At 34.4% G+C, this 27,788-nt stretch overlaps 3 protein-coding genes across 3 annotated transcripts; 1 reads left to right on the forward strand and 2 right to left on the reverse strand.

Annotated features, from left to right (window-relative positions):
- Positions 1-3,685: 3,685 nt before the first annotated feature.
- On the reverse strand, positions 3,686-7,770 carry LOC129307186 (transcription initiation factor IIB-2-like). The gene is given in 9 exon segments (XM_054948070.1): positions 3,686-4,128; positions 4,310-4,386; positions 5,048-5,136; positions 5,266-5,396; positions 5,494-5,520; positions 5,523-5,622; positions 5,864-5,888; positions 7,056-7,413; positions 7,683-7,770. Coding segments are annotated over 8 exon segments (936 nt in total). The 5' UTR covers positions 7,409-7,413; positions 7,683-7,770; the 3' UTR covers positions 3,686-3,994.
- Positions 7,771-14,426: 6,656 nt separating this feature from the next.
- On the forward strand, positions 14,427-17,157 carry LOC129305243 (xylan glycosyltransferase MUCI21-like). The gene is made up of 3 exons (XM_054945239.1): positions 14,427-15,209; positions 15,356-15,415; positions 15,875-17,157. The coding sequence occupies exons 1-3, from the start codon at positions 15,005-15,007 to the stop codon at positions 17,140-17,142; spliced, it is 1,533 nt and encodes a 510-aa protein (XP_054801214.1). The 5' UTR covers positions 14,427-15,004; the 3' UTR covers positions 17,143-17,157.
- Positions 17,158-19,257: 2,100 nt separating this feature from the next.
- LOC129305240 (kinesin-like protein KIN-14L) lies at positions 19,258-26,025 on the reverse strand. Its single transcript, XM_054945233.1, has 20 exons — positions 25,986-26,025; positions 25,726-25,817; positions 25,415-25,572; positions 25,122-25,268; positions 24,749-25,004; positions 24,488-24,591; positions 24,293-24,364; positions 23,677-23,772; positions 23,052-23,126; positions 22,856-22,937; positions 22,422-22,517; positions 22,140-22,313; positions 21,931-22,037; positions 21,657-21,837; positions 21,369-21,528; positions 21,028-21,278; positions 20,765-20,928; positions 19,989-20,653; positions 19,728-19,912; positions 19,258-19,633 (listed from the first exon to the last, which is right to left on the reverse strand). The coding sequence occupies exons 2-20, from the start codon at positions 25,790-25,792 to the stop codon at positions 19,557-19,559; spliced, it is 3,117 nt and encodes a 1,038-aa protein (XP_054801208.1). The 5' UTR covers positions 25,793-25,817; positions 25,986-26,025; the 3' UTR covers positions 19,258-19,556.
- Positions 26,026-27,788: the final 1,763 nt, after the last annotated feature.

Consider the following 27,788-nt stretch of genomic DNA (forward strand, 5'->3'; position numbering starts at 1 on the left):
AGATTTGAGTAATGCGTGATTTATTGTGTGTTGTATATGTGCACTGGTTTTTATAGAACCTCGGTTTGGAGAACTGGTCAGTGGTTAGTGTAACTAAACGACGTATTACTTATTTTTAGTTAGTGGTACAGCTAGTAATTTAAGTTGTAAAATTGGGAGGTTTCAGGATCATTTATAAGATAATCTTGTTGAATTTCATGCGCAGAATCAGATCCCTGATAGAGCGAAGAGTAAAATTGTAGTTTTGATTCGTGATTTCATGACTTCAGTGAGCCGTTCATATATTTTTGTGGGTCGAGAGAAATTGGTAAATTAAAGTTTTGGGTTTTATTTTTTTTAAAAAAAAAAAAACTCTATTCCAATGACGGCTAGATCGATCTCTCTTGATTTTACTAATATTTGGGTCTTGCTTGGCGTCCTCCTTATTTATACATGCAAAATCATATATTATTTTGAAGTTGATCTTGATGGTGACGTTATGTGACCAGCTCCATTGAAATTACAGGGAAAAGCAAATTCTTTGGGGACAAACTAAAGTAATATAGGGGAAAAAATAATATAGGAAAAAGAAAAGCACCAAACTCCATATTGAGCACGGTGTTGCTAACATGTTAGTGACCAGCAAAGACCAAATCTAAAATTACACAAAATTGCGAGCAATTTTAGCTAATTATATAACCCATTAAATGTCTTATTTTATCTTCTATGTTGTATTTTGTAGGTTATATTTAAAGACAATGCAAAGTAAGAATCTCATCAAAAAATAATATTAAATCAAGATCCCATCATAACTCAAATTTTCAAAGTAAGCACTCATTTTTCTATGTTTAGAACTAATTTTGCTCTTTTTAAAAAAAAATTCCCATTTAGTATTAATCTTTTTGTTTCAAAAGAAAATTTTTACCCCTAACTAAGACACACGCGCACCCACTAATCATATTAACGTTATGTTCGAATTAATCATATTAACGTTATGTTCGAATTCAAGACCTTTAACAAGAGAAGAACTGAAAGTAGCATTGCGGCTAGTATTAACCTTTTTAAAATGTCATTAGTTTGTCATTTTTTTCCTTGTACTATTTATGGTAAGAAGCATTTTTTTTTTATGTACGTAACTTCCACAAATTTACATCACTAACTGGTTTGTTTGTTTAATTAACAGCTGAATTTAACAAATAACTCTATTTATTTCTACAGAAAATTAACTTATAAGTCCTTATAGTTTCTTTCAATTTTGAATTAGGTCTTTATAATTTAGCTTACCTCAATTAAACTCTTATAATTTGATCCGTTTGATTTATCAAATCCTTAAGGGTTAAAATCCTTGAATTTTTTAAAATGAAATTAAAAACTTTTATATTTTTTATTAAATGATTATGTAGCTTTAAAATCAATTACATGATTTTTCTAACTCAAAGTTTATATAATTAGATTATGCCTTTTAAATATTCCCTCCATTTAAAAATATAAGGTATTTTTAATCGAATTTCACCTAATTATCTATTTTCAAACTAACATTATCTTTTCATATTTACTCCTATTAAACACCCTATAATAAATATAAAGTCACTATCAATAGTAATACTTTTTAAAAAAAGGTAATGATTATACCTCAAAAGATTAAAAATGCCTTACATTTTTTAACATGCAACTCTTCAAAAAATGTCTTATATTTTTTAACGGGGGTAGTAGTTTTTATGCATATAGATTTTTTATAAAAATTAATAAAAATATAAACATGGTATGAAATCAATTTTTTTAGTCAAAAGGATTGAATTAAATTTTCTATAAACTTCAAAAATATTTTTATTTATTTTGGATAAAGTTAATCATTCAGTAATGATTTTAATAATATATCAATGATTAAAACAAAATAGGCTACAGGGACTTATTTTGAAATTGAGAAAAATAATAAGAACTAAAAGATAATTTTTTTTCCTTTTTTTTTAAATTTATCTAAGAGGATCAATGATTGATAGGCCGCAAATTATGGACCCTTTATTAGCAAGAGCCAGGGTTAGTGGGCGAGTCGATTATTGAACGTAAGGAAATGGGTAAGAGAGAAAAATCCAATTTCTAAAGAAGAATGATTTGAGTTGGATAGTCATTGACATGAAATTCGGGCGTGAATTGAAGCAATGAGGAGATGACGTGAGCTTCTTGCCAATTATTTAGGGATTGGATTTGATGACATGGCTCGCCGAATTTGTAGGGTTCGCCGACTATTCACTCCCATCTTTATCAATTAAATTAACCACGTTGCCACCTTTTTTAGGGTTTGCCGACTCATCATGTTGTAAGGATCAGCGATCTCGACATTAATGATTTCGTGCACAAACAAGTATGTAGTTCAGTTTAATTTAACATTGCAGATTTTGGATTCTACCACAAGATTTAAAAATTGAACCAATCTTGCGAAGCTCCAAATTAATTTTTCCTGGCATTATTGATTGCTTTTCTTTGCGTTTCCCCTTTTTTCCTGCTTTAATTTCATGTCAGATTTTTCCGACAAAGATATGCTCCTGTCACTTACTTATTAATTTGACATACAATCCATCGTGAATACAAACAGGCACTGCACTAACGTGTTTGTTCACAAAATTTATTGTTAAATACTCCTCTCCGTATAGAATTGCGTTAACTCATTAGATCAAAATCCATTCATATGCCCCTTTACCATTAGGTTCCTTTTGCATGTGGCGTTTCAAAAATAAAAAATGATCCAAATTATAAGGTGTCTCATCAAAATAACAAATGATATTCTATTTTTAATTATATTATTTTAATAGCTTTCTTGTAATTTGGAAGTCCAAAAGCTCTATCTCTTTAATTAATAAGAAAAATATAAATGAAATATTATGATTTTTTTTTCACAAGCAAAGCACTCTGACAGCTTATATTGTTCTGGATGAAAAATGTCTGAAACACAGTATTGTGGAAGAGAATGAATGGAGCACACAACTTCATAACTAATCAAATAGGACTTCCCGTTAGAAGACCCAGAAGCTTCGGATTTCAAGACGTCAGAAACGATATGCAAGGTTGTAGTTTACACGCAAAACACACACACACGCACTCAAAAGTAAGGAAAAAGAAAATCTGATGTGAATTGCGTAACCAATCAAACCAGTCACCAAAACGACATTTGCTAGCTTAAGTGACTATTTTTTTTAACCATAGAGAGTAAGATTAAGAATTTATCCGCACATAATATTTTATTGGTTTCTTCTGAGCACGAACGTGTACGCTGGAGAGCCGGGCCACATATTCATCTTAACCCATGCTAAATACATAAAAGAGAATTATCAAAACATAAGCATAGAAAGCAAAATTCTTAAAATATGGTACTCTCAAGGGTAAATGATATAACTGTCAACATTGCAAAAGAATCAACTTAAATCAAAGACTAAGGTCTCATGTAGAGAGAAATGAAATGGCATGAATTAAAAAAATAAAGATACAAATAAAATAATGATAAAAAATGTGAACGCATTCTTCAGAGAGAGAGATAATTTAATCAATAAAATTAAGAATCATAATTCATGAAAATTTTTAAATAAATGATTCCCACATATGTAATATATATTAATAAGTTTTATCATGCTCATCAGATAGGGAAGGGTGATTTAATTAATTTTTATTTTGATTTTTTCAATCAATTCTAGTTTATTCTAATAATCAAATGGAACCTAAAAATATAGCTTTTAACTAAGTATTGAATTGATATTGATGCCAATGTGATCACTGTTCACCATTTGCACATCAACGACCCTTCGAAATTGCACGAGGGTCATGCAAATTTATACATGGATAGCACGAGGCCTCGCAGAAAGCTCAAGTTAGGACCACAAAAAATTGGGCAATGTAGCTTACAGCAGAGGGGCAAATTACAATGATAATGGCACTTTCATCCCATGAAAGGAAGTTAAAGGGCTAAAGCACATCACCAAATCCTCCATTGGCATCCTCAACCCAGGTTGTTAAATATGGCCACTCAAGGGCCGCAAAGATTCTTAAGGTCCTCCTCCTTAGCATACCAACTTGGTATGATTTTGGAAACATGAGGATAAAGATCCTTGTAGGAGTTCCTGATGGTTCCTTCTGCCACTCCCGTGGCCACTGATATATCTGCACCAACATCGCAAGTCATTTATTTATACATGTATGCATATGATGAGAGAATGCCCTCTTAAAGATGGATGCCAGTGGAGATTTATTCTAGAGACAATTTTTACTCTAGTCTTCCACTTTTTCACTGATGTAGTGTATTTGTACTTCATGTTTTCAAAGCTAAAGAGATCTTGCAAACCTTTGAGAGGTTTTTTATCATCTGAGAGCTGAGTTATAATGTATATCACAGCCGCAGCAATTGATATGGGGCTCCTCCTGCCAGAGATTAGATGCTTTTATCAGTATTGATCATCAACGTATAGTGATATCCACCTAAAAATAGACCAACACTAATGCCTTCATAGAACAGCTACAGGTAACTGATCATAGGCTGCGATTAAAGTTACCGTAAAAGACAGAAAGAAGTGAGTGCCCAAATACAATTGTAACTTCAAGGTGGGCACACACATCCACAGGAAGTTTCTTAAGCCAAAATCTCACACTTTGTTACTCAAAGGAAACTGTTCGAGTCTAAATCAAATGCACAGTCAACATGACATGACCAACAGAACCATAATCTTGAGCCAATATCTGCATTTCACTTTAGAGTTTACAGGTTTGAAGCACATGGCACATAGTATAAGTTACAATTAAGATTTTAAACCTTAACCTCCACACAGTTCTCAGAAGTAACAGTCAAATCTGCTGCTAATAGCTACAATCAAGATAATTATAAAACCCTCATCTCAAGCTTATATCTTCATTTTATTTTATAAAAAAAAAAATTCCAGAGTTTTTACTTCAGCCACCTATTTGATTATAGTAAGCAATCAGTGAGTGTATGCGTTCGCACAAATCAATACCAAGTCACAATATGATAGGCTAACCGTAAGTTCCAAAATTTTCAGTACAAGGAAACACAGAAATCAAAATTTACCTTATATCAAATTCTTCAGATTTCTGAACAGATTCCTGAGCAGCTTTAACCGCTTGATTATTCATGCCAAGATTAGAACAAAATCGCCTCTAAAGATCAGCACACAGACACAAGTAATGTTAGTAACACCATTTGGAATCTATCAGCAACTAAGATGAGTAAGTTTACCAACACAGTTTCCAAGAAAGCAATACTTCATTTCAATACAAATCACTCACCATAAAGTCCCCGGCATGTATTGTTCCCATCTCCACTGACTGACCCTTCTCCAAACCCAGTTGTTTTACTATATATTCTTTTGCTCGGCCAATTTCCTTCTTGGTAGCTCCATTGGCAACAGAGCAAATTTCTAGTTGAAATCCATAGGTAGTCTTTCAGGGAAGCTCATTTATATAGGGAAAGATAAATGGGAAGCATCCAGATGTTAAAAGAATCACAGCGTGTACCCTTTACAGTACGTGGTTTGTCTTCCGTCGACAAGCTATGTAAAGGCAAGCAGCCAACAAAGCATCCTGGTTTCTTCCCCTACTGGACTTCTGATCTTCAACCCTCTTGTATACTTCATTAGCCCGATCCTTTAAATCAAGAGCAAAAGGAATACAATGTGGCTAAAACACTCTAAAGAAAAATTGAAGATGAACACAGGAGAGCAGAATTAAGACAAAAGTTTCAAGGTGCAATTGACATGATTTAAGGTACAAAAACATCGTCGTAGAATGCTCAAAGTCAATGAAAATAATCACATGCAGCGCAAAGGGACGCAGATTCATGAAACTTTGCCCGCAACATACTGTCTGAGATGAGAGTATGGCATACCTTAATGGTCGCAACAAGTCCCAACCTGAAAATTTATAACCAATCAGCTAATTTCGCAATTGAAAAATTCAAGTAACAGATGACAAAAAATCCCACTCTTTTCCAGCATGAATATGAAAATATAAAATAATAAGAGTATTTTAATTATGAGCTCTATACTCTCATAGAGCTTTCAAAGTATAAACAATAGATCAAGAGGGGAAAAAAAAATCCTAGATGAAGTTTACCATAGTTACCGTTATAAAAATTCATCCCAACAAAAGGAATGGTAAGCAAAGCATGTTTAAAAATGCGTAGATATCATGCCGCACACATTATGATGGTTGCCAAAAAATAATAATCCTGGCAGAATCAGGGTTCAGGTTACCCATTCTTAGGGATGGACCCAGGTACAGTATCTCAGGGTTAGCTCCTGCCTACCTAAAAAATGACCAAAGATGCTATTATTAGAGTCTTGATTATGCTTGTGAATCAGATCATTCAGATTCCCGCTTACATGCTGAGGAACATCTAGAGATGCTTTACTACACAAATGAAGACCACCTGGATGATGCAACATTGGGTGCAATGCGTAAGGTGCTCTATAAAGAACTCGCTCCACCCCCATTTGAGCACACTCCTACAGATCATTAAGCTCTCCATTTACCCCAGTTATGTAGATGGTACGACAATTTCAGACCCAAAATTATGGTGCAGCATAATTTGCTCCCCACGCTACTTTGTCCGGTTCCGTCCCTGGCCTGAGTTATTCGCCTATTACTATCTCGGGAGAGAATTATAAGAACTCACTAATCTGTCACAGAAAGGATCATATGGGAATTTATCAATTCCTCTGTTACTACCATGATATAACAGAAAAAGCTTCTCGTTGAGAATTTTAATCAAACGATGTCCAATCAAGAATGGTTCAAGATAAAAATTCAACACTATCTTCATTTAAATTTAACTTAAACAACTACTTTTATCTAGTCTAAAAGTCCCAGATAGATACAGGTTTAACTGTCTCGCCCCTTCTGGCTTCGGTGTTCGTAAGGCAATACCGAAATACAATTGAACAAATTCTAGCAATTGTAATTCGAGATTTCCAAGAAAGTCTCATCCTTCATATCAAGTTTCTCAAATTAAAATTTTCTGCCCAGCGAAGCAACGCCTCCATTGATCAATACTAAAACGTCAGTTAAAACTAGCTCACCTATCTGACATAGTAGCAATTGTCTTGAAAGCCAGAATCAGCCCTCGATCAGGGTTCGACCCGCGATTCTGCCACCGACCCAATGACGACGATAGAAATTCGCCGGAGGTGCCATTGGGCTTTGCTATGACGGTGGCCAAGCCGCCGTCAGTCAAGAGCGGGTTAGTGGGTCCACCGACACGAACCGGGTCGTTGTCCGCAGACTCGTTCGCGAATATACGCCACTCGGAAGTTTCATCAATGGAATGGGACTCAAGCACGAGCCCGCACTCAGAACACACAGTGTCACCAGTCGAGTGATCGAAGACCACCTCTGTTTGACGCTTACAGTCGGTGCAGAACGCATCAGACATGTTTCCTTGAATCAACAAGAAGGTGAAGGAGATCGATTCAGGTTCCAATTAAGTATTCAACCTTTTTTTGTGCAAAAAAAAAAAAAAAACACATACACACCCCCCTCCCTTTTAGCTAGAGTAACAGGTGACGGGGATTTATAAGGTGGGCGGAAATTTCTTGCAGTTTTTAGGATCCTTTCTTGTCTACAAAGTACATAACGCATAAAAGCCACAAGCAACAAATGAGGGATAAGAGAGGGGCATAGAGGAAAGTGAGAAGAGAATAGAATACCTGGACCTGTTTGGGAGATCGAGTGGGCTTCGTTTAATCTGCGCCTTGGTTGCTGAGTTAGATGAATTGGACCCTTCGATTGGCCATGGATTTTTCTTTGATAAAAAATCAATATATACTTTTAGTCATACGCCCAACTGTAGGAGGTAGAATAAGACTCTGACCTCCCCCATTTCATCTTTACTTTTTCATCTCAACTATTAAATTTATTTTTAAATAATTAAGATTTAATATTTCATTGTCTGAAATTCAACATCATATTCGTCTTCATATTTAGACGTCATTGCAGCTAATGAAAAACAAACAAGACTATACTCCATTTTTTTTTTAAGTTAAAAAGAAGCAATAGTCCGTTTCTTTTTTTTAAAGAATTTTCATCTTTAGATGAGGGTCAATAATTTCAAGCATCACTTATACAATTTACTTTTTCGAGCATTTCTTAAACCTTTTCTTAATACTTTAAAAAGAGAGTTAAAATAAAGTTAATAGTCGCCCTCTGAGGTGAGGGTATTAAAGCAATAAGGGGGTTGAGCATCTATTAAACCTCTTCTTAATGCTTCTAAAGAAGAGTTAAGATGAAAGGCATGGATGAAACTCCAATATCAAAATCTTTATGGATCTTGAGTAGAGGGGTTTTTGCTTTCTCATAATAGGATGCTAACCAAAGCCCTTAGTACCTCAATATCCTTCATTCAGCTTCCATCGTTTCTATTTATTTAGTAGTCAAAGCCTTACTCCATTCCTTTCTAAAGGAAGGAATGAGAAAGTGGACAGCTCGGGATGTATAGTGGATGGAGGATGGGGAGTGGTGAATCTGACGCAAACAAGGCCTTAGCATGCCCTCCATTAGGATATGGAAATTTTTATCACACCTCACTTTTTACTTCCATTAGATTCCTGCAAGAGAAACATATTCTTAAAGAATATATATTTAATAAAAATAAAATAAAAACTTATTAAATCAATATATTTTTTATCTTTATTGTACGATACTTTCAATCATTTTATATATTTTAAAAAAATTATATTTTTTAATATCATAAAAAAATTAAATGTGCTTTTATTTTCACTCTTAATTTTAAATAATAATACAACTATAATAAATACTTTCACACTAATAAGAAATGATAAAATTAAAAAAGGTGATTTAATTATTATAAAATGTCTTACATTTTAAACTAAAAATTATTTTTAAAAGATATCTTATAAATAGAATTGAAAAGAGTACATTTTTTATATAAAAAGTCAAATATATTTAATAAAAATGGAATTAAAAACTTATTAGCACGAAATGAAATTAAAAACTTATTAAATTTATAAATAAAGTTAATATGTTTTAAAAAAATTTCATTTTTTGGCAAAATATGTTTAAAGCAAACCCCCCCCCCCGGGCCCAAAAAAAAAAAAAAAACACAAAAAGCTGTTTGATGAAAAAGCTTCCAGTCCTCCAGCTCGTGGAAGGAAGCCTTCCACTATCCACTGGACTTGAGAAGTACTTGCCTGGGGTGAGCAAGACAGGAAATTTGAGGGCGCATTTCGTTGTCTGATAGATGTAATAACATCATGTAAATTAATCTATTCAATATAATATGTTTAGTTGTTGGTAAAAAAAAAAAGGATAATATGATTAGTTATTGTGTGAAATAAATTATAAGTTGCACATGATTGAATATTCACGTGCTTATTGATTTTTTATGGGTTAAATCGTTTACTTCACTGTATTTATATAAATCATTGGTGATTTATCCAATGATATTATGCTCTCTTCCAATGTTCTGTTTAAATAAAATGCTAATCATTTTTAATGTAGGTTTTATATAATACATAACTATGCATGACAAATTTTAGAATGATTTATGTAATATTTAGTAATTAGGAAAGGAATATGTATTTTTAAATAAGCTTTAGAGAGCGTCTTACGTTAAGAATGCACGAAATATCATTAAATGAAGTTGTCCTTTGGAATTAAGTACTACTCCACAAACATGCGGGAGCCACTTGGTGATAAAAATGAGCAAATATACCTCCTCGCTTTTAGAAAAATTATAAATAAAGTGTGTAAAATTTGCAACTTTACATCACTTATTTTTAATATTTTGCACCTTTAAACTAAATAAAAAATATTTATGATCAAAGCTTATTGTATAATATTTTAGATTAAAGTTAAATATGAGGAAGATATATTTATATAAGAGAACATGTTAACTTGTTCAATATAACTTTTTTAAAAAAATAATAATTAATCTACTTATATTATTACAATTTCAGTCTTAAGGTAATTATTATTTTTTAAAAAATTATTAATTTTTAAATTAAATTATCTCACACCTCTAACTATGGGTCTTGACCGTGCCATTGCAAATGATAAAGTATAATGATATACATAGTGTATGATATTAATTCTCAGAGGTTTACATGAAAATTATTCCTTTTCCATTGAAATCCCATCAAATCATTTCATTAAAAAAGAAGAGCTGTATACTTGTATTGCATTTCCATGGAATAAATTGAAAAATATCGAGATCATTCCCGAGTGCAATTTATTTCAAAACATTGTTACAAAAACACAAAAATATTCCCATATTATTCCAGACATGTCAAATAAAGTTATAAACCATCCATTCTCATCCTCATTCTTTCATCATTTATCCCATCATCTAACAAATACAATATAGCAAGTTTTTTTTCTTTTTGAAATATAAAGCCACAATAAAAATCATGTAAAAAAATAGTTTAGCTCATGTTAACATATAAAAGGTTGCTATAACTAATTAGTGGGATATTATTAAACATTTAAAATTTTATATTATCAATAGAAGCTTAGTGAGCCAGCCAATTAACACAATTATTTACCTTTTTGAAAACATACTTGAAGATGATGGTCCAGCTTTTTTATAAGAAATTATCTGATTTTGTTGATGTTTTAGTGAATGGGTGATTAATAGAAATCTCATTACAAATAACCATGGGTGCCTCAATAGATTCAGAATCAAAATTAATTTTGTTGAACTTTTCATTTCAACGGATACTAAGACCTTCAATAATGCCCATGAACTTAGCGGCTATGCTAGAATATATTTAAGATATTTAGAAAAGTCTTTAATCTAATTTTCTTTTATCATCTCAGATAAGTCCACCACAGCCACACTATAGTAATTTACTTATCCATCAATGTCAAGTTTTTCTGTGAAAAAGTCAAAGCAAACTTCACCAGGAAGCTTTTACAGAAACAAAATGAACCTTCAGGCCGTGAACACAAGCTTTCGTGGAGCCCTCCCTCCCCACTCAGGGACGCCTGGGCTTGGATTGGCACGATAGAGAGTGGCCAGGAAAGAAACATTAGGGGTAAAATAGAATACAAATATTTTGATTTCAAACTTATATATTTCCATGCATCACCTGCTCAAGAACCAAGCCTGAGCAAATCAAAATTTTTTTTTTAAAAAAAAAAAACTTCAAATTATTATGCTCCACCGATGATTTGGAAATTGGAATAGCTAGCGAAGTAGGAGTATGCTAATTTGCTTGCAAGTGGTGAAAAAAAAATGAATCTTGTGCAAAACCAGCCCGGTAATTATGGGCCATGAAATGCATTGATCTGTTGTCGGCCTATTCTTCCATTGGACCTTAATGTCAGACAAAAAAGAAAAAAGAAAAGGAAACTTGACATGTGAATGGGAATCTCCGAGATGGAGTTGACGCCACAGAAGTGAAGCAGAGAGTCATAGTCGGAGTTGACGCCACAGAAGAGAATATCATGATTCAGAAGAATAGATTTGCACGTGGCTGACTCGAGATTTCTATTATATCCCATCGCTGCTTTTCATTGGCACTGATCTGATCTGATCTAATCTAATAATTAAGGACTCTGAATCTGATTTCAGAGGCTGAATTTGTCTGCTCGCGTTCCACTTCAAGTTTCCAACAGTCCCAAATCCCACTTCCAACCATCTCTCTGCCCACTCCGCACATGGGGCTCCACAGACCATGTCAGCATGTATCAATCCACCGCTCCATCAGTTGCATTTCTTTCTTTGATTTTATGTTCATAATTCATTCAGAATATATTTGCATCTCTTTCTTTCTTTCTTTGTTTTTCTTTTTTGGGTGATCTATTTGCATCTCTTTCTATCGACTCATGCAAATCGATACATTCTGGCCAAAAAATACAAATCGATACAGGTTCGTTAATAGCCGTGTTATGTATTTTTAGATTTTATTTCATTACGTTGGGCTTAACTGTCTAATTTCTAGAGTAGCTACGTTTTAATTTAAATCACTGTCTGATAGAAGCAAGAGCCTGTAGGATCGCGAAAACCCCTGATTTGTAGATGTGGATACGATATACTATACTCCCTCCTAATTAAAATATAAACATGTTTTAATAATAATTCACGTATTCATGAATGGAAAGGAATTATAAATTTACAATGAATGGAAAGGAATTATAAATTGCACAATAATTTAAGCTAATAAATATAGGAGGTAAAATGAGATTTTTTTTTTTACAAATATTAAGATGCCTATAACTTTTTTCAACAAATTAGTTGAAAAAAATACTCATATTATGAATCGGAGGGAGTAATAAAATTTCTATTCCATTAAGGTTTTTTTAAAAAATTAATCATTTAATCATTATAATTTTAATTTAGTTATAATTTAATCCTTAAATTCTAACTCACTACAACTTAATCCTTTTGATTTTAACTATTAAAAGTATTGATTCTTTTATCTTGAAAATAAAATTTTAAAAATTAAAATTATGTTGACATTTAAAGATTAATTTTAAATTACTAAAATTTTTAATACAATAAAGATTTAATCTTTATAATTTTTTAAAATATAAATATTAATATTTTACATGATTAAGACTATAAAAACTGAACTATACTTAATTAAAATTTAAGAATTAAGTTATAATTAAATTAAAAGTATAAGAATGTAATCATTAATTTTCTTTCTTTTTCTTCTATAAACTTGTGCGCCGGATTGTTTCAATATATCCATCAGCCCCAACCCAGGGAAAATGGCTGGCTTATCTGCACAAAAGCATGTAATTTCAACATTACAGGTCGCCCAAATCATGAAATCAAGATGGATAATTAGGTTTCATCAATACCCTGTTTTGAAATAAATACCTCTCTTAAGTCATATTTTACATCGTGATAGAGAGGAAATTATATTCAACATTTGACATGCGATCCAATAAAATGGCTGCAGTTGCAGCCGTCTCAATCCACTAATTCCTCTTTTTTTTTTTTTTGGGCCAAAATCCACTTCTTTAATTTACTCTCTTGGTCTGACCAACTAAAATATGCAGTTTCTCATGTAATTTATCTGCCGTATTCCTTAAATAATTTTATCCTCTGCGTAATTTCGCTCTTTCTTTAAGAAAAAACACAATCTTTAATCTTTATAATTTTATAAAATTTTATTTTTAATTACTGTAATTTTTTAATATATTTAATTCTTATAATTTCAAAAAGGTTAGGTGATTTTTATTTTTTAAGTCCCTATAATTTTTATTTTTTAATAGTTTTAGTTTTTATAGGAATTGAAAATACTAAAAAAATTATAGGAATTAAAAGTAAAACCCGATAAAATTACAGGGATTAAAAATTATTTTTTCCCTTTCTTTCACGTATAATAACTTTCTTACAATAAAAATATAAAATAGGTTAAAATATATATTTAATTTTTTAACTTTATGTAACATTTTATTTTTATCTTTTAATTTTATAAAGTGTCTTTTTAATCCTTTATTCTTACATTGTTAGTTTTATCCTAACAAATTTTCACATTAAACTTTTAAATATTGATAAAATATTCTCAAATGTTAATATATTAAGTTTATTTTTATTCAGAATAATAATTATTGATATAAAAAATAATCATATGAAATTAACGATGTTAGTGTTAAAAGATTAAAAAGATACTTTATGAAATTAAAGGATCAAATTAAAACTTTATATATAGTTAGATGATTAAAAGTATACTTTAGCCTACAAAATACAAGAAATTTTTAAATAGATTGAATCTACCACATTATCTATTGTTTATTTAATTAAAATGTCTTAAATCATCTAAATAAAATTTTATGTGATATTATTTTAATTAATTTTATTCTTATAACAAAATATATATTTAATTTATTATTTTTTATTTTTATTATCATTAATTTCAATTAATTTATGTTTAATAATATTATTTAAATATTATATTTTTATTAGGCACATTATTACGTACTCGCTCTATTTAATTTTTTTTTTCACAAAATACATGGACTCTATTTAAGAGCCTTAGTCTTGTGGAAAGAATATAAGAACGACGCGTGTTTTTGAGTGGATACTAGGCACTAGCAAAAATTGAAGGGGGGGAAAAAGTTGACAGAGCGTGCACGTAAGTTGGGACATCTGAAGCTTGCCACCTTTGAACGCGTTGAATTCACACCAAGGATGGGGATGAAGTCGTCTTCGATATGACCTAATCATATATTTTTGGGTCAATTATGGCCACATTTTCGAATGACCCCTTTACAAAATTATATAGAAACCGAAATAGATAAAGAATTATGAAATAAAAATAGCAACAGACACGGTGACGCCCGCGTTGGAAACTTTTTGTTGATGCCAAATTCATACTTCGAGGGTGGGTGACGAAATCCAAGCCCTGATCAAGGCTCCCATGAGCTGATGAGCCAGGCATGTCCTGGACCTCCCCCCCCCCCCCGGGGCGGCGCGAGATAGTGGATTCCCAACCTTAGTAAAAATATTAGTATTTTTTCGGCCAACGTAAAAACATTAGGATTTGCATGCAATATTTAATGACAATTATAATTATTATTTTAATAAAAAAATACTAAAATCATTTTGGTTCACATCACGAGTGGCTATTAAGCCAGCAACAAGAAGGTTCCGGTCAGCGTCAAGCAGACCCTCCTTGGAAGGTTTCTGTTCAATCCCGTCGTCATTCTGTGTACACGCTTTTCTATGGATACAGCTATTCACAGCACACAACAAAGTCATCTTCCTCAATCTCCCCCTTCTCGTGTAAGCCTCCTCTGAAGTTTTCATTCTTTTGCTTTCCCCTTCCCATTTCCTCGACTATTTCTTCCCCTCGTTGCAAATCTCTATAACCAAGTTCCAAGGCAGCTCAAAACTCTCTACTCCACCTCTGCATATGTATTGTAGTTCTCTTCATCAGACTTCGCTCTCACAAGAAAGAATAAAGTGTCATTTTTTCCCACTCGCTTCTTCCTCTCTGCATCTTTCTGCGCAAGTCTGGTGTCGTTGAGGGATAAAAATCCTACATTTAGGGAAGAGATGGTCCAATATCTTCGGCACCATCAGCTTAGGAAAGGAGGGGAATCCATAAAAGACGACGTGTCCCAAAATGAAAATCTCGACCCTGGCTATTGCAAGAGAACCAGGTCCAGGTTGTTCTCTCTCTTCTTTCTCACTCTGCTCTCTTGCTGCTTCGTGTTAGCACCTTCCTTCATCGGCTTCTCCTTCAATCTGCCCCACCTGTGTAAGTTTTTTTTGCCTCACGCCTCCCTCTGATTCCTTTCCTTCAGTTTTTTTTTCCTTTTTTTTTATTTCGGTTCCTACCACCCCCGCTTTCTCCAAATCTCTGTACCACTCTAAATTTTGTTGATCTTTCTTTTCACTTATCAGACCCTCTTGGGACGGAAAATGACCAGGCCATGTTCGGGTTGTGCTCTTCAGTTTCCAGTGGTAGGTGTTCTTATTCCCTTTTTCTCACTGTGTTGATTTCTTTAGTGTTAATTTTAGATGTTCATTCATCTGGTGACATCATATTCGGAGGGGATTGACATCCAGGATTATTCTTGCTTCACTTGCTGGCTGACAAATGATAATATTAAGGAGATGAAGTGATGAAATTGATGCCTTCTATCCCTGAAATTCCTGTTTTTCCTAAAGACCTGGGATAGGGACAGAATCTTGGAAGCCCTCTTCTGTAAAAAAAGATAGATTGATCGAATCAATGATACATCTGCAACCATAATAGAGGCTACTAAAAATTTTGCTTTTGATGCTTGCTTATTTTCTATTATTGGCTTGATCTAACTATTCAAAAGTGACTCCTAAGGTTTTTTCTTGTGTTATTGAGGTCATCACTGGGTCAAGTGGATTTTTTGTTTGATTTCTTACATGCTTCCATTGGTGACGCAGGAACTATATGTTGTGATAGGACTGGTTACCGTTCTGATATCTGCATGATAAAAGGGGATGTAAGAACACACTCTTCCTCTTCGTCAATCTTCCTTTACAATTCCATCAGCCTCAATATGACTAATGTGTCAAGAAGAGCCGCAAGCGGTAAACAGGACAATGATCGGGTACTCCAGCACGAAAAGATCAAGCCATATACTCGAAAATGGGAAGCAAGTGTCATGGACACCATTGATGAACTTAACATCATTTCGAAGAGAGTGAGTTTGGGTACTGATAATCATAGTTGCGATGTCCATCATGATGTTCCTGCCTTGTTCTTCTCTACTGGAGGCTATACCGGCAATGTTTATCACGAATTCAATGACGGAATCATACCTTTGTTCATCACTTCTCAGCATTTTAACAAACAGGTTGTGTTCGTCATCCTGGAATACCACAGTTGGTGGATCATGAAGTATGGAGACATCCTTTCTCATCTATCAGCCTTTCCTGCCATTGATTTTAATGCAGACAACCGAACCCATTGCTTCCCTGAAGCCATTGTTGGTCTGAGAATCCATGATGAGCTTACCGTGGATTCTAGCTTGATGAAAGATAACAAGAGCATCGTTGATTTTCGAAACCTTCTGGATCGAGCTTACTGGCCTCGGATCAAGGGCTTGATTCAAGACGAGGCAAAGGAAGCACAAGATGGATTATTCCCTGTATTAACAGAAAATCAAGGGAACAAACCTAAGTTGACTATTCTATCAAGAACAGGATCAAGAATGATAACCAATGAGAATTTGCTGGCGAAGATAGCAGGTGAAATTGGGTTTAAAGTTGAAGTTTTAAAGCCAGGCAGAACGACAGAATTGGCAAAGATTTATAGAGCACTTAATGCAAGTCAGGTCATGATTGGGGTACATGGTGCAGCTATGACGCACTTCCTGTTCATGAGGCCCAGTTCTGTGTTCATTCAAGTTATTCCTCTGGGAACTTCATGGGCAGCAGAAACATATTACGGTGAGCCTGCAAAAAAGCTTGGATTAAAATATATTGGGTATAGAATTCACGCCAAAGAAAGCTCTTTGTATAGAAGGTATGATAGAGATGATCCTGTTTTAAGAGAACCAGAAAGCATTAACAAGAAGGGGTGGGAATACACTAAGAAGATCTATCTTGATAGCCAAAATGTTACGTTGGATCTCAAAAGATTCCAGAAAAGGTTACGTCGTGCTTATGAATACAGTGTTTCGAAATTAAAGATGCATCTATCTCAATAAACTTCATTTGTTTCATACTTTCATGTAACTATTTCTTTTCAATTTTTCGTTCTTTAATTTTTGCGACTTGCTGTTTAGATGGATTTTTTTTTTTTTGCGCAAAGCAAGACAATTATAAAAAAAAATATACTTTTTTATTTGTCAAGGAAATGAAAGTATAATTTTTTTGGCTTTTGTGAGATAAGAATCGAAATAGAAATTTTAGGGTGTTAAAGATTAAAAATAAAAGAGAAGAAAAATTTAAAAAAGAGAGGTGCATTAATGATAGATATTCTCAGTGGAACCATTCCTTATTGCGTGTCAGTTCGGTACGACCAGGAAGCATGCGAACGTTGGGCAGATTCGATGGGGACCACTAACGGCTAAGAAAATTTAGAGTTTCGGCCTTTCGGGCAGATTTTGCATTTTGGTACGATGCTTGCATTTTTACATCTTCGAAATTATTCTGATCTGATTTTTTATTTGTTTTCAATAGTGTTGTTTCATTTGTTGTTATTAGGTGATGTATGTTTGTATGCTCCTTTTTTGGAATGAAGTTTTTTCAGTATTTATCCAAAAAAAATATTCTTACTTTTTCGCTGGCAAAAAATGTGATATTTGATTTAAAAAAATTATCGTAGAGGTTACCAGAGTCCAGCACTATAGTGGAGGAAGAAGCAGATCATATTCTAATATTAATATAATTGTATGGATAGTGGATGCTATCCTCAAACTTGTAATTTGTATTGTGCGGTAATGCAACCTCCAATTTTGACTAAAGAAGACTTAAATGTTTTGTCCTTAGTAAAAAGTAGGAACGCTAATACTTAAAAGGATAATTACAAACGGGCATTAACATAACTAAATTACTTATTTCATCTTATTTATATTAAAATTCTATATTTACATGTAAAACTTTCTTAACCACAAGTATGTAGTACCTATAAATAATTATTTTTTTACTTGAAATACACATGTATGTATGTATGTATGTATACGTGTGTATATAATTTTCCTTTCTTAGAATGTCAACCACACAACTGTGGGCGCTAAAGAAGACCACCAAAAAAAAAACAGGAAAAAAATAAAAACAAAAATGATAAAAAGCAATCAAAATGGGGGGGAATGAATACTTTTTCTGGCCGATACATCTTAATCACAAACTAAATACAAACTTATATATACAATATTACAGGTGTGTTTAACTTACATTCATCTCAATTAAATTATATTAGGATAGATTTCATTCTGACTTGAAAACAATCAAGACAGGATAAGGGATTGCTCTTAGGACATCTTGTCTCGAATATTATATATATATATATATATTATTTTTTATTTTATAAATATACATTAAATACATTAAGTATACTTATATTAATCTCAATTAAATTATATTAGGATGAATTTCATTCTGACTTGAAAACAATTAAGACAGGATAAGGGATTGCTCTTAGGACATCTTGTCTCGAATATTATATATATATATATATATTATTTTTTATTTTATAAATATACATTAAATACATTAAGTATACTTATATTAATCTCAATTAAATTATATTAGGATGAATTTCATTCTGACTTGAAAACAATTAAGACAGGATAAGGGATTGCTCTTAGGACATCTTGTCTCGAATTATATATATATATATATATTATTTTTTATTTTATAAATATACATTAAATACATTAAGTATACTTATATTAATCTTAATTAAATTATATTAGGATGGATTTCATTCTGACTTGAAAACAATCAAGACAAGGTAAAGGATTGCTCTTAGGACATTTTATCCCGAATATTATATATATATATATATATTATTTTTATTTTATAAATATACATTAAGTATACTTATATTAATTATAAAACGTTTCTCTCACATTGTTTGGTTTATTGGGACGACAAGATGTATCAATTTTATCCCGATCCTGTTCTGATTCCTAACGGGAGGAGACGAGATATAAGATTAAAATTCAATCTTTTTTTTTTCTGAGGATGTCTGTCTCATGAACACCCCTCTATTATTAAATTAGGGACTATTATTGAGCATTGCTGTAAGTGGAAAACAAAATTCGGGCATTGAAAGCTGGAAAATTAGCAAACATTCGAGCAGTACGACCATCATGGAATGGCAAGCAGTATGATCAAAATTAGCGAATGGAATTTGACTCCAAAGCATTGCTCTTGCTGCTGTACAGAAGTCGGCAACTTTCAACTTTTTATTGAAACAAGAAAACGCAAAAAAAAAAAAAAAAATTCCAAAACTTGATTTTTATAAACCTAATTTCATAATTACAGGAAGAACTAGTGGATGACGGCCTCTGCAATGTCCTGACCAAGCTACTTAAATCCAATAGCGACCTAAGCTAAAGTTAGATTCATCGTGCTTAGAGTCAAAGCACTTCCAACAGTTATTCCTCCTGCTTTTCTATAGCCATCGTTTTCCATTCTTGGTGGCTGACCGTATTGGAGGAGGCGTTTTCGTGTTTCTCTGCTCCTTCTCGCCTGCAGAAATAACAAAACCAGCCATTCAAAAACACGTTGCCAATGAAATACTTATGGACTATATCTTCCTTCCTTGTGTTTCTTTTCTACTTACCGGAGGCCACAGACTTCCCTCCGAGAGAAGATCTACGGGAGTTTTCGGCGCCAGTTGCTTGAATCCCCGTTAGAGATTGCCTTCTCCTTGTTCTCGCAACAGAACTTGGTGGTGATTTTGCTTCATTTATGTGATTATTACTGCTCTTCATGGGTGACTTCACTTCCACCGTATTTTGTTGGCTCCTGCAATTTCACATGCAGAGATTCCATAAAAAAGACCAAAGTATGAGATGAAATTTGCTTGCTTTACCTTACCCACCTCTTATCTTGTCCATTGATGAGCTTTCCAATGGTCCGTAAGGATCTCCTTATCTGGGAACCTTTACCGTTTGTGTTGCTAACCACATTTGGTGTCTGGAAATCCATGGAAACTGCAACATCACTCCTTGCAGCTTTATACGTTTCAACCTTGTCAGGCCATCGTAGTTCAGGCGTAAGAGGATGAATTTGAGCTGCACAATCTATTTTCATCACCTTCTTCTGATATTTAATGCTTGTAGGGCTTCGAGGAGCTTTAGTGTGCAACTCTATCTTGGAACTGCTATGGCTGAAATGGCCGAATGGTTTTGGCACTGCTTCTGCATCTCGTGGAGGACGGTTTTTCTGTTGAGACACTGAATCCAACTGTAAAGTTTTGCTTACATCAGTAATATCCTTTGGCTGTACCGTGTCTTTCTTGTTGATGCTTTTGGAACCTTCCAAGCTCAATCTTCTTGAACGAGGGACAAACGACGGTGATTTGATTCCAATCTTATCCTCGGGTTTCACAGAATTGTTGTCAGTCCTTGTGGCACTGCAATTCTCAATGCTAAGTCTTCTAAGGCGCAATGGAGTTTTCTCAGATGGAGTCCGTGGTTCTTTTGCCTTGCTTAGCTGCATTCTCTGTGCTTCCTTGTTTGACAATGCCATCTTAAGGTTCTCAACCTAACATAACATCATAACATGGAAAATGAAACAAAAGAAACCAACTTAATGAGACGAAGGAACCCAACTCAGTAAGCCTTAAATATAAATCATTATGTCCAATTCTCTTACCTGTTCCTTAAGTTGCATAATCTCACTACTTTCTCTATTTGATCGAGCTGTTCCAAGTTCCACGGTGGAAGCTCGCTGAGCAAACTTTAGAGTACTGATTGTTTCTCCGAAGGACTCTTCTTCAGGACTCACATGAGCAAACATCAATGTTTTGGCTTTCCCACCTAATGCAGAAATTACCAAGAGAAAAACTGTGAACAAAGTGCCATATTGTATGATTTCTTTCTTATAACAAGTGTAAGCGACAGAGTGTGAATTACAACCTAAGGAATCCTGCAATAGAAGTGTGAGTTTACTATTCCTGTAAGGGATGTGAGAATTCTTCTGAGCCAGTGCTGTGATCACATCCCCTAAACAGGAAAGAGACTTGTTGATGAATTGTGCCTCTTTTAGTCTTTCCCCTGTAACTTCAGACTTCTCCACTCGCTCACTTCCAGCAAGGTCTATCAAATGCAGGCAACCACGAATGGAGCTCCCAGAGATATCTTTGCCATGAACATGCACAGTAAGAACACTGAGATCCATGGCAAGCAGCCTCATCAGTATCTCAACTATAGATTAAATTCAGGATAGTTTATGATAGCACTTAGTATTAGAATCTGACCTGTGAGAACGACTGCTCCGGTTGTTGATGGAAGTGGAACTAACAGCTCGGTTAACCTCACCAAGTTTCATGAGGCTCACTACATCATGCGTCGATTTTACAGAACGCAATGTAGCATCTGGAAGGTTCAAGCCATTGTCATTGCAACTTCGTATCTCTAATTTATGGTAAGTTAAGGAAAGGAACTACTTGCAAATAATGTTGCAAAGTCTGTAGGGAATGGAGCTTTGTGAGAACATTATTATACAACATGCTTCTGGCACAGAATATAACCAGTATGAAAAGGATATTTATTGTCCGTTTTTTCCTCTGCAAGTAGGTCTCGTACTTGTTCATTGTAAATCTCAACCATTTGCACATAAATGTCGTAAGTTATAATGTCCTTTCGTTGGTTAGACATCTGGAAAAGATCATTTAAAGCAAGATAATTAATCCCCATATCTTTAGAAGATCCACCTGATGGCCCACTCTGTCACCAAAAAAATGAACTTAGGTCAAGGCCATGTTTTTAAAAAGATTAAATGAAACAGATGCAGATATAGATCATATCGAAGTATCTTACCATGGTATATGTCTTCCCAGATCCAGTTTGTCCATAGGCAAAAATACAGACATTATATCCATCTATCACCGATCTAATTAGTGGTCGAGTGTCCTTGTATATTTCACCTGCATGCAGAACATCAAATTTCCATACAGAGAAGGACATAAAAAAAGAATCTGCAAAACTAGTTTGTAAACTTTGTGTTTAATGAATCATTGTGGAGTTACCTTGGCTAGCTGTTGGTCCAAAAACCCGATTAAACTGAAAAACTTTCCTCCCATCTTTTTGTGTTTTTGTTGGATCTAATAGGACTAGAGAACCATCCTTTCCAATGAAATCTATAACATTCTTGGACTCAACACTGAAGGATGGCCTAATTCTGCAGTAAACTCGAATATTGCCTGGGTAAGGTTGAATTTGAATAGGGTAGGCAAAGTTAGTTCAAGGAAACTTAAAAAAAGATGAAACTGACGCTTCAAGAAAAGGTTCCAAGTAAAAAGCAAATCAACCTTTCAAATCTTGGACAATATTATATAATTTGCTATTCTCCTGCACCGCCTTGTAATATCCACAAGCAGCAGTGGATATTTCCAGTACCTGGCTTCCTAAACTCATGCAGCAATATAGGAATAGATAATTAAGAATAATTTCAACATGTAACGAAGTTGACGCGTCAGTCAAAAAAACAAAGGCATTAAAAACATCAATACATTTCTTATACATTGTTTTCCTTATCACTTTTCCCCTTAGGCCTTAGCCTTGCCCCTTCCTAAGGAATCATCCACATTCCAAGCTTTTTGAGTGTTAGGATATGTGGTCATGGATAGAGATAATATTAATATAACCAAATAAGGACTGTAAAAAAGAAAATAAGCTTATTCTTATTATTTTATAGTTGGCATAACAAATGAATAAACTTGCAGAATTCAGGGGCTGCCTCTACCAAGGTAATTCAGATCTCTTTGAAACTGGGACTTCATCTCTTCAAACTCATTCTTAGTTTTCAACAGTAAAGCTTTGAGATCCTGGAAAATACATCATTATTCCACCATTATTATGGGAGTTCATGTTAACATACGAATGGCCATGTTAAACAGTGAAATATACATTCAGTGCGAACATGCTGCATAAAAACATACCACAACTTCTTTTTCCTGCACGTCAAAGAGATGCTTCTGGCTGCAAGTGCACTTAGCAGTGCAACTTCTGCAACACTGTACAAGGTAAACATAGTTCACATTGAAATATCTATTTAATAGTGGAAAGACTTCAAAGGTACATCCCTTTCAATTTTTGGAGTGGGGATATAAAGCATATTAAAATGTCCCATACTATGATAAGTTGATTGCAACACAAACCCCTTTCTATATGTCGTATGTGTACTATAAATTATGAACGAATTGTAAATCCAATCAAAGTTAGCTAATTAAATATTATTTATTGTCCAGTCAGAGTAGCATCATCTTGATCATAAGTATATACAAGGCTTTATCTTGGAACGCGAAATCACTTGGCAAATACCAAAAAAAAAAAAATAATAATCATTGTCTATTTTGCTATATAGAAACATGCAAAATTTATTAAATAAGAGAACTGGAAAGCCACTGGTTGCTGCCAAGCATGATTTCTTTACACTCATTTGTAGCAACCAAAACACATTGAATAAGCTACCTTGGAACATCTCTTGTCACTCTGACACTGTTTTATACATACATTTTAGTAGACAATCATCAGAGTAAGAAATATTACAAGATCAAAAGGTACCTGAAAACTTTGAGGTGTAGATTCATCCGATGCCGTGGGTGTTGATTTAGGTAAAGTGCTCCTTTCTTTTGTAAAACCCTTCAGCAGCAATGCTAACTGTTTTCAGTCAAAAAGAGTTTTTTATTAAATTAAACATTAACAAACTTTGTTGTCACAGAAGGTTCGGCAATGAAAATGTAGGGGCCAATAAAGCATGAAGAGAATTGCAAAATATTAGAACTATATACTTAGAGAACAGAAGAGACAAGTCATGCAGGTAGGTCAAAGAAATAGCATCATAACTATAAAATTTTAACTTTTGGAGCCCAAAGTTAGCTTTACAGGAGGTGTTGAGTTAGATATAAGGACCATTGTTTCTAGTTTCTACATTATGGATATCGTTCCCCTACAACTTAGTATTCGGTTCCCTTCATCAGTTTGAGACACAACAAGATTCAAGGGTCATATTTCAACCATTTAGGATATTCTTCGGTTTTCAGTAAGAAATGAAAAATAAAAATGACGGGTGATTATAAGCAGCAAGGTTTTATTTCTGCAGCGTACGAGCCTCATCAGTTTCAACCATTTAGCACACAGACAAACCATACAAAAGGATTATGGATAACATCACACTCACCTCAGGGAACTTTGTTTGGAGCTGATCCCCAAAACATGTTGACACGATCCCGCTAAACAGCTCAATTGGATCCTGTAGTATCACAAGGCGAGAGATAAAACGCTCAAGAGTTTGTCAACCAATATATTTTAAGAAGTTAATTTAATAATTTGAATTTAGTTGTTTACATGATTACAATTCATTATATAATAATACCTGTTGAGCATTACGAAGTGAAGCAGCAAAGTTTCCATCAATATTCTCTTTGGAGTCAACCATACAGTCAACCAATAGCTTAACAATTGATTCCACATTTTTTCCTGTATTCAATAGAAGTATCGGTGGGGGGTTGGGGGGAGTTAAAAAAGGGGGAAAAAAAAGCTAATACAACTTTAGTAAAGACCAAACGCTGCTTTCTGAAAATCATACATGCATGCATGCATGCATGCATCTATAGGCAACAGGGAGTGGCTAAACCTTCTGGTTTCTGAAGATCACCCTCGAGAGAGTGGTCTTTATCTGATGTGGCAGACAAATCCAAGCGCCTACAGGCATCTGAAGAGATTACGGCTGAGGGTCTTGAATGCATTCTACTGGCAGAGTGCATTAAAAAGGGAGACCTTAAGAGCCTGTTACTTCCATTCTCAGTGTTTGTCCGCTTGGACTCTTGATGCAATTTAAGCGCTAAAACGCAATCGACAACCTTAGACACTGATCCCATGTCTACAGCATCCTGTACAATAAATAATCAACCATTCACTAATTCATACTTGCCCATCCATAAACACAAGCTTAAAAGCAACTGTCGAGTTGCCAATTCATTCATATAATAACTAATTCACAAAATTACCCGTTCAAGATCAGAAGCTTCAAAAGCTGGAAGTTTTAATTCTGCTGCTGCAACCAGAAAATTTCTTACATTTTCAAAGTACTGGTAGGCAGGCAGAGGCTGGAAATCCCTGGCAATTGATTGCGAAGGCATTTGACAATCCACGACCTTAAAGTCATTGGGGAAAATTGTATAAGGTAAATAGAGAGAAAGGAAAAATAATGCAAGACTCAAATTTACAACCTGCCTACTATGAAAAGCTCCTGTTTGATTATCCGTGATTGCTTGAACGCGAAAACGGAACGTAGTAATACCTTGGGGACGGCTCCTGCATAAATCTTGTTGATTGCGTTGCAGAGAACGAGACCATTTCTTAAGCAAGAAATGAATTCTCTCTCCGACGGCTGACTGGATATACTGAGCGGGCCCACCTCCCTTTCAAGCCACTCTGCGGCTTCATATCGCCTCCAAGCTGCAGAAATTATTTTGAGAATCAATAGGTATTGACTGAGACGGGAATGCGGGGGGGGGGGAATATAGGATATATTCTTGCAACACGAACTAAAATAGAATTCTTGATACTAAGCCCTGATTATAATGAACAATGCAAGAAGAATAAACTGACCCGCTTCTTCAGCTTTTCTTGAAGCCACATTGAAATCGTGAAAACCAGTTCTTGAGCGATCCTCCATGAAAATATTCAAATCTTTTGCCTTCCTACAGAGTGTCGAGCAAATAATCAAAATACAGAAATTGCCAAAACCCAAGATAGCAACTTTCTTCTTCTTCTTCTTCTTTTTTTAAAAAAGAAAGGAGTTGAAGAGAAAGAGGAGGGAGGTAGGGAGAGAAATACAGGCTCTTGTAAGTGGGTGTTTTGCCCAGGACCTGAACCCAGAAAACAGAGTGAATATGCTTTCTGGAATGAGACAGTGAAGGAGAGTGATGAATGGAAATGTGAGAGATTTGGTGGGGCAACCGCCTGGGGGAATTTTGCCTTGGTTCGGTCAACGTGGGGATATGAGGGTGGTATTTGTGTTTGCTTCGGGTCAGAACCTGAGCTTCGGAATCTGTAACGTTACGTATGATTTTGAATTCAAATTGGTAGGCCACGTTGTGGGGCCGGGTGGGTCATGCGAATGAAGATGATCTACGTCCGTCTTTCTCATCCCCATCAAACTAATCGAGCGGCGAGTATTGATGTGAGAGTGCAGCACGCAAAATCAGGTCCTTCTTTTGGACAATGGAAAATTGGAAATTCAGCTCGGGTCTCCCCATGCACTATCCTTTTTATAAAAAAAAAAATACAGAAAAATCGTGTAAAAGAAGAAAAAAAATCAGGTCATGTCAGATTCCATAAGGGATCTACATTCTGGAGGCAGATGATTGTAAATAATAAGGTTGAGATTATCTTGAGATCCAAGGTGAGCGAGCATGTCCATACATTTGTTTGTTTCCCTGAACGTGTAGTTGAAGGTAATGAACCAATTTTTCATGACAAGAATTTTGATTTTGTTGATAATTCCAAAGAGAGGATGATTATCAAAGAAATTATGTTGGATAAGCGAAAGTGCTTCACAGAATCAGAGCAGACGTTGATTTTTGTCGAAATGGGCATTCAAATAAAGTTGAAGTCCTTCTAAAATGCCTAATAGTTCTGCTGTTATGCTAGGATGATAACTGAGGTATTTAGAAAAACTCTTGATCTAATTCCCTTTATCATCATGTATGATTCCACCATAAGTAGCAGCTCCGATGGAGTTGACAGCCCCATCAATGATGAGGCAATATATGTTGAGTGAGCAAGCAACCTGTGACCCACCAAACTGACCAGTACTTGGACAAAATAAGTTGGGCTAACACCCGCCCATTAAGAAGAAAAATGAGCGGGCTACTCTAATGGGCCAACTCGTGTTCATTATAATCAGGAGAAACGGGCTACCTATCCCAACCCATGTGCAGGTTTAAATTATTAGAAAGGGAAAATTATTATCAAGTACCACAAAAGCATTCCAATTACCCAAAAGTTCCATAAAATAAAGAAATTACCTAGAAGTCCTAAGAGATTTTTGAGTAATTAAGTTTTGTTGTCTAATTACTAGATTGGCCTCTCAATCTTTCTCTTTCATATTCGAAACACTCTCTCCGCCCATCCTTGCTCTGTCAAAAACAATGGCCTTTATGCTTCTCCAATAAAGTCTTATATTTGATGAATTTAGAATCAATGCTTTGAAATTCCACCAACAATCCAAGGATATCCAAGAAGAATTACTTATAATTACAAGCCCCTTAACTTATCTGCTTATTGGAAAGAACTAAGACCTATTATCTATGAGAAGAGATAGGACAACAAATTTATTGACTTCCAATAAATGACACACCCTCCGTGCTTCTAGTCTCCAGCGAACAACGTCCTCCGTCCTTTTGGTTTCTCTTGAAGCTTCTTCTCCCTCATCCTCCACCAAATTCCATCAGTCCAAGCTCAGAACTTCTTCCTTGTCCTCAACCAAATGATCACATATCTCCTCTGTCAAGGCTTCTCTTTCACATACTCTATCATCTCTTTTCTTGTATTATAGATCTCCTTCAATCCCTCCTATTTGTTTTGAAATTTATTCTTTAATTTTTGGGAATATAAGAATTTGTTAATTATTGTTTGATTTTTTTGAACATTCAACAAGGATGGCTTCA

Source organism: Prosopis cineraria, unplaced genomic scaffold, assembly GCF_029017545.1.
Source record: "Prosopis cineraria cultivar Desert tree isolate PC_DT_omini unplaced genomic scaffold, ASM2901754v1 PC3, whole genome shotgun sequence".
NCBI classification, from domain to species: domain Eukaryota; kingdom Viridiplantae; phylum Streptophyta; class Magnoliopsida; order Fabales; family Fabaceae; genus Prosopis; species Prosopis cineraria.

Coding starts and splice junctions, on each gene's coding strand:
- LOC129305240 (XM_054945233.1), bottom strand. CDS start 25,792: ATGGAGGATCGCTCAAGAACTGGTTTTCACGATTTCAATGTGGCTTCA. Junction 25,573..25,725: donor AAGAAAAGCTGAAGAAGCGG/GTCAGTTTATTC, acceptor TAATTTCTGCAG/CTTGGAGGCGATATGAAGCC. Junction 19,913..19,988: donor ATCAATGGACAAGATAAGAG/GTGGGTAAGGTA, acceptor GTGAAATTGCAG/GAGCCAACAAAATACGGTGG.
- LOC129305243 (XM_054945239.1), top strand. CDS start 15,005: ATGGTCCAATATCTTCGGCACCATCAGCTTAGGAAAGGAGGGGAATCC. Junction 15,210..15,355: donor CTTCAATCTGCCCCACCTGT/GTAAGTTTTTTT, acceptor TTCACTTATCAG/ACCCTCTTGGGACGGAAAAT. Junction 15,416..15,874: donor GTGCTCTTCAGTTTCCAGTG/GTAGGTGTTCTT, acceptor TTGGTGACGCAG/GAACTATATGTTGTGATAGG.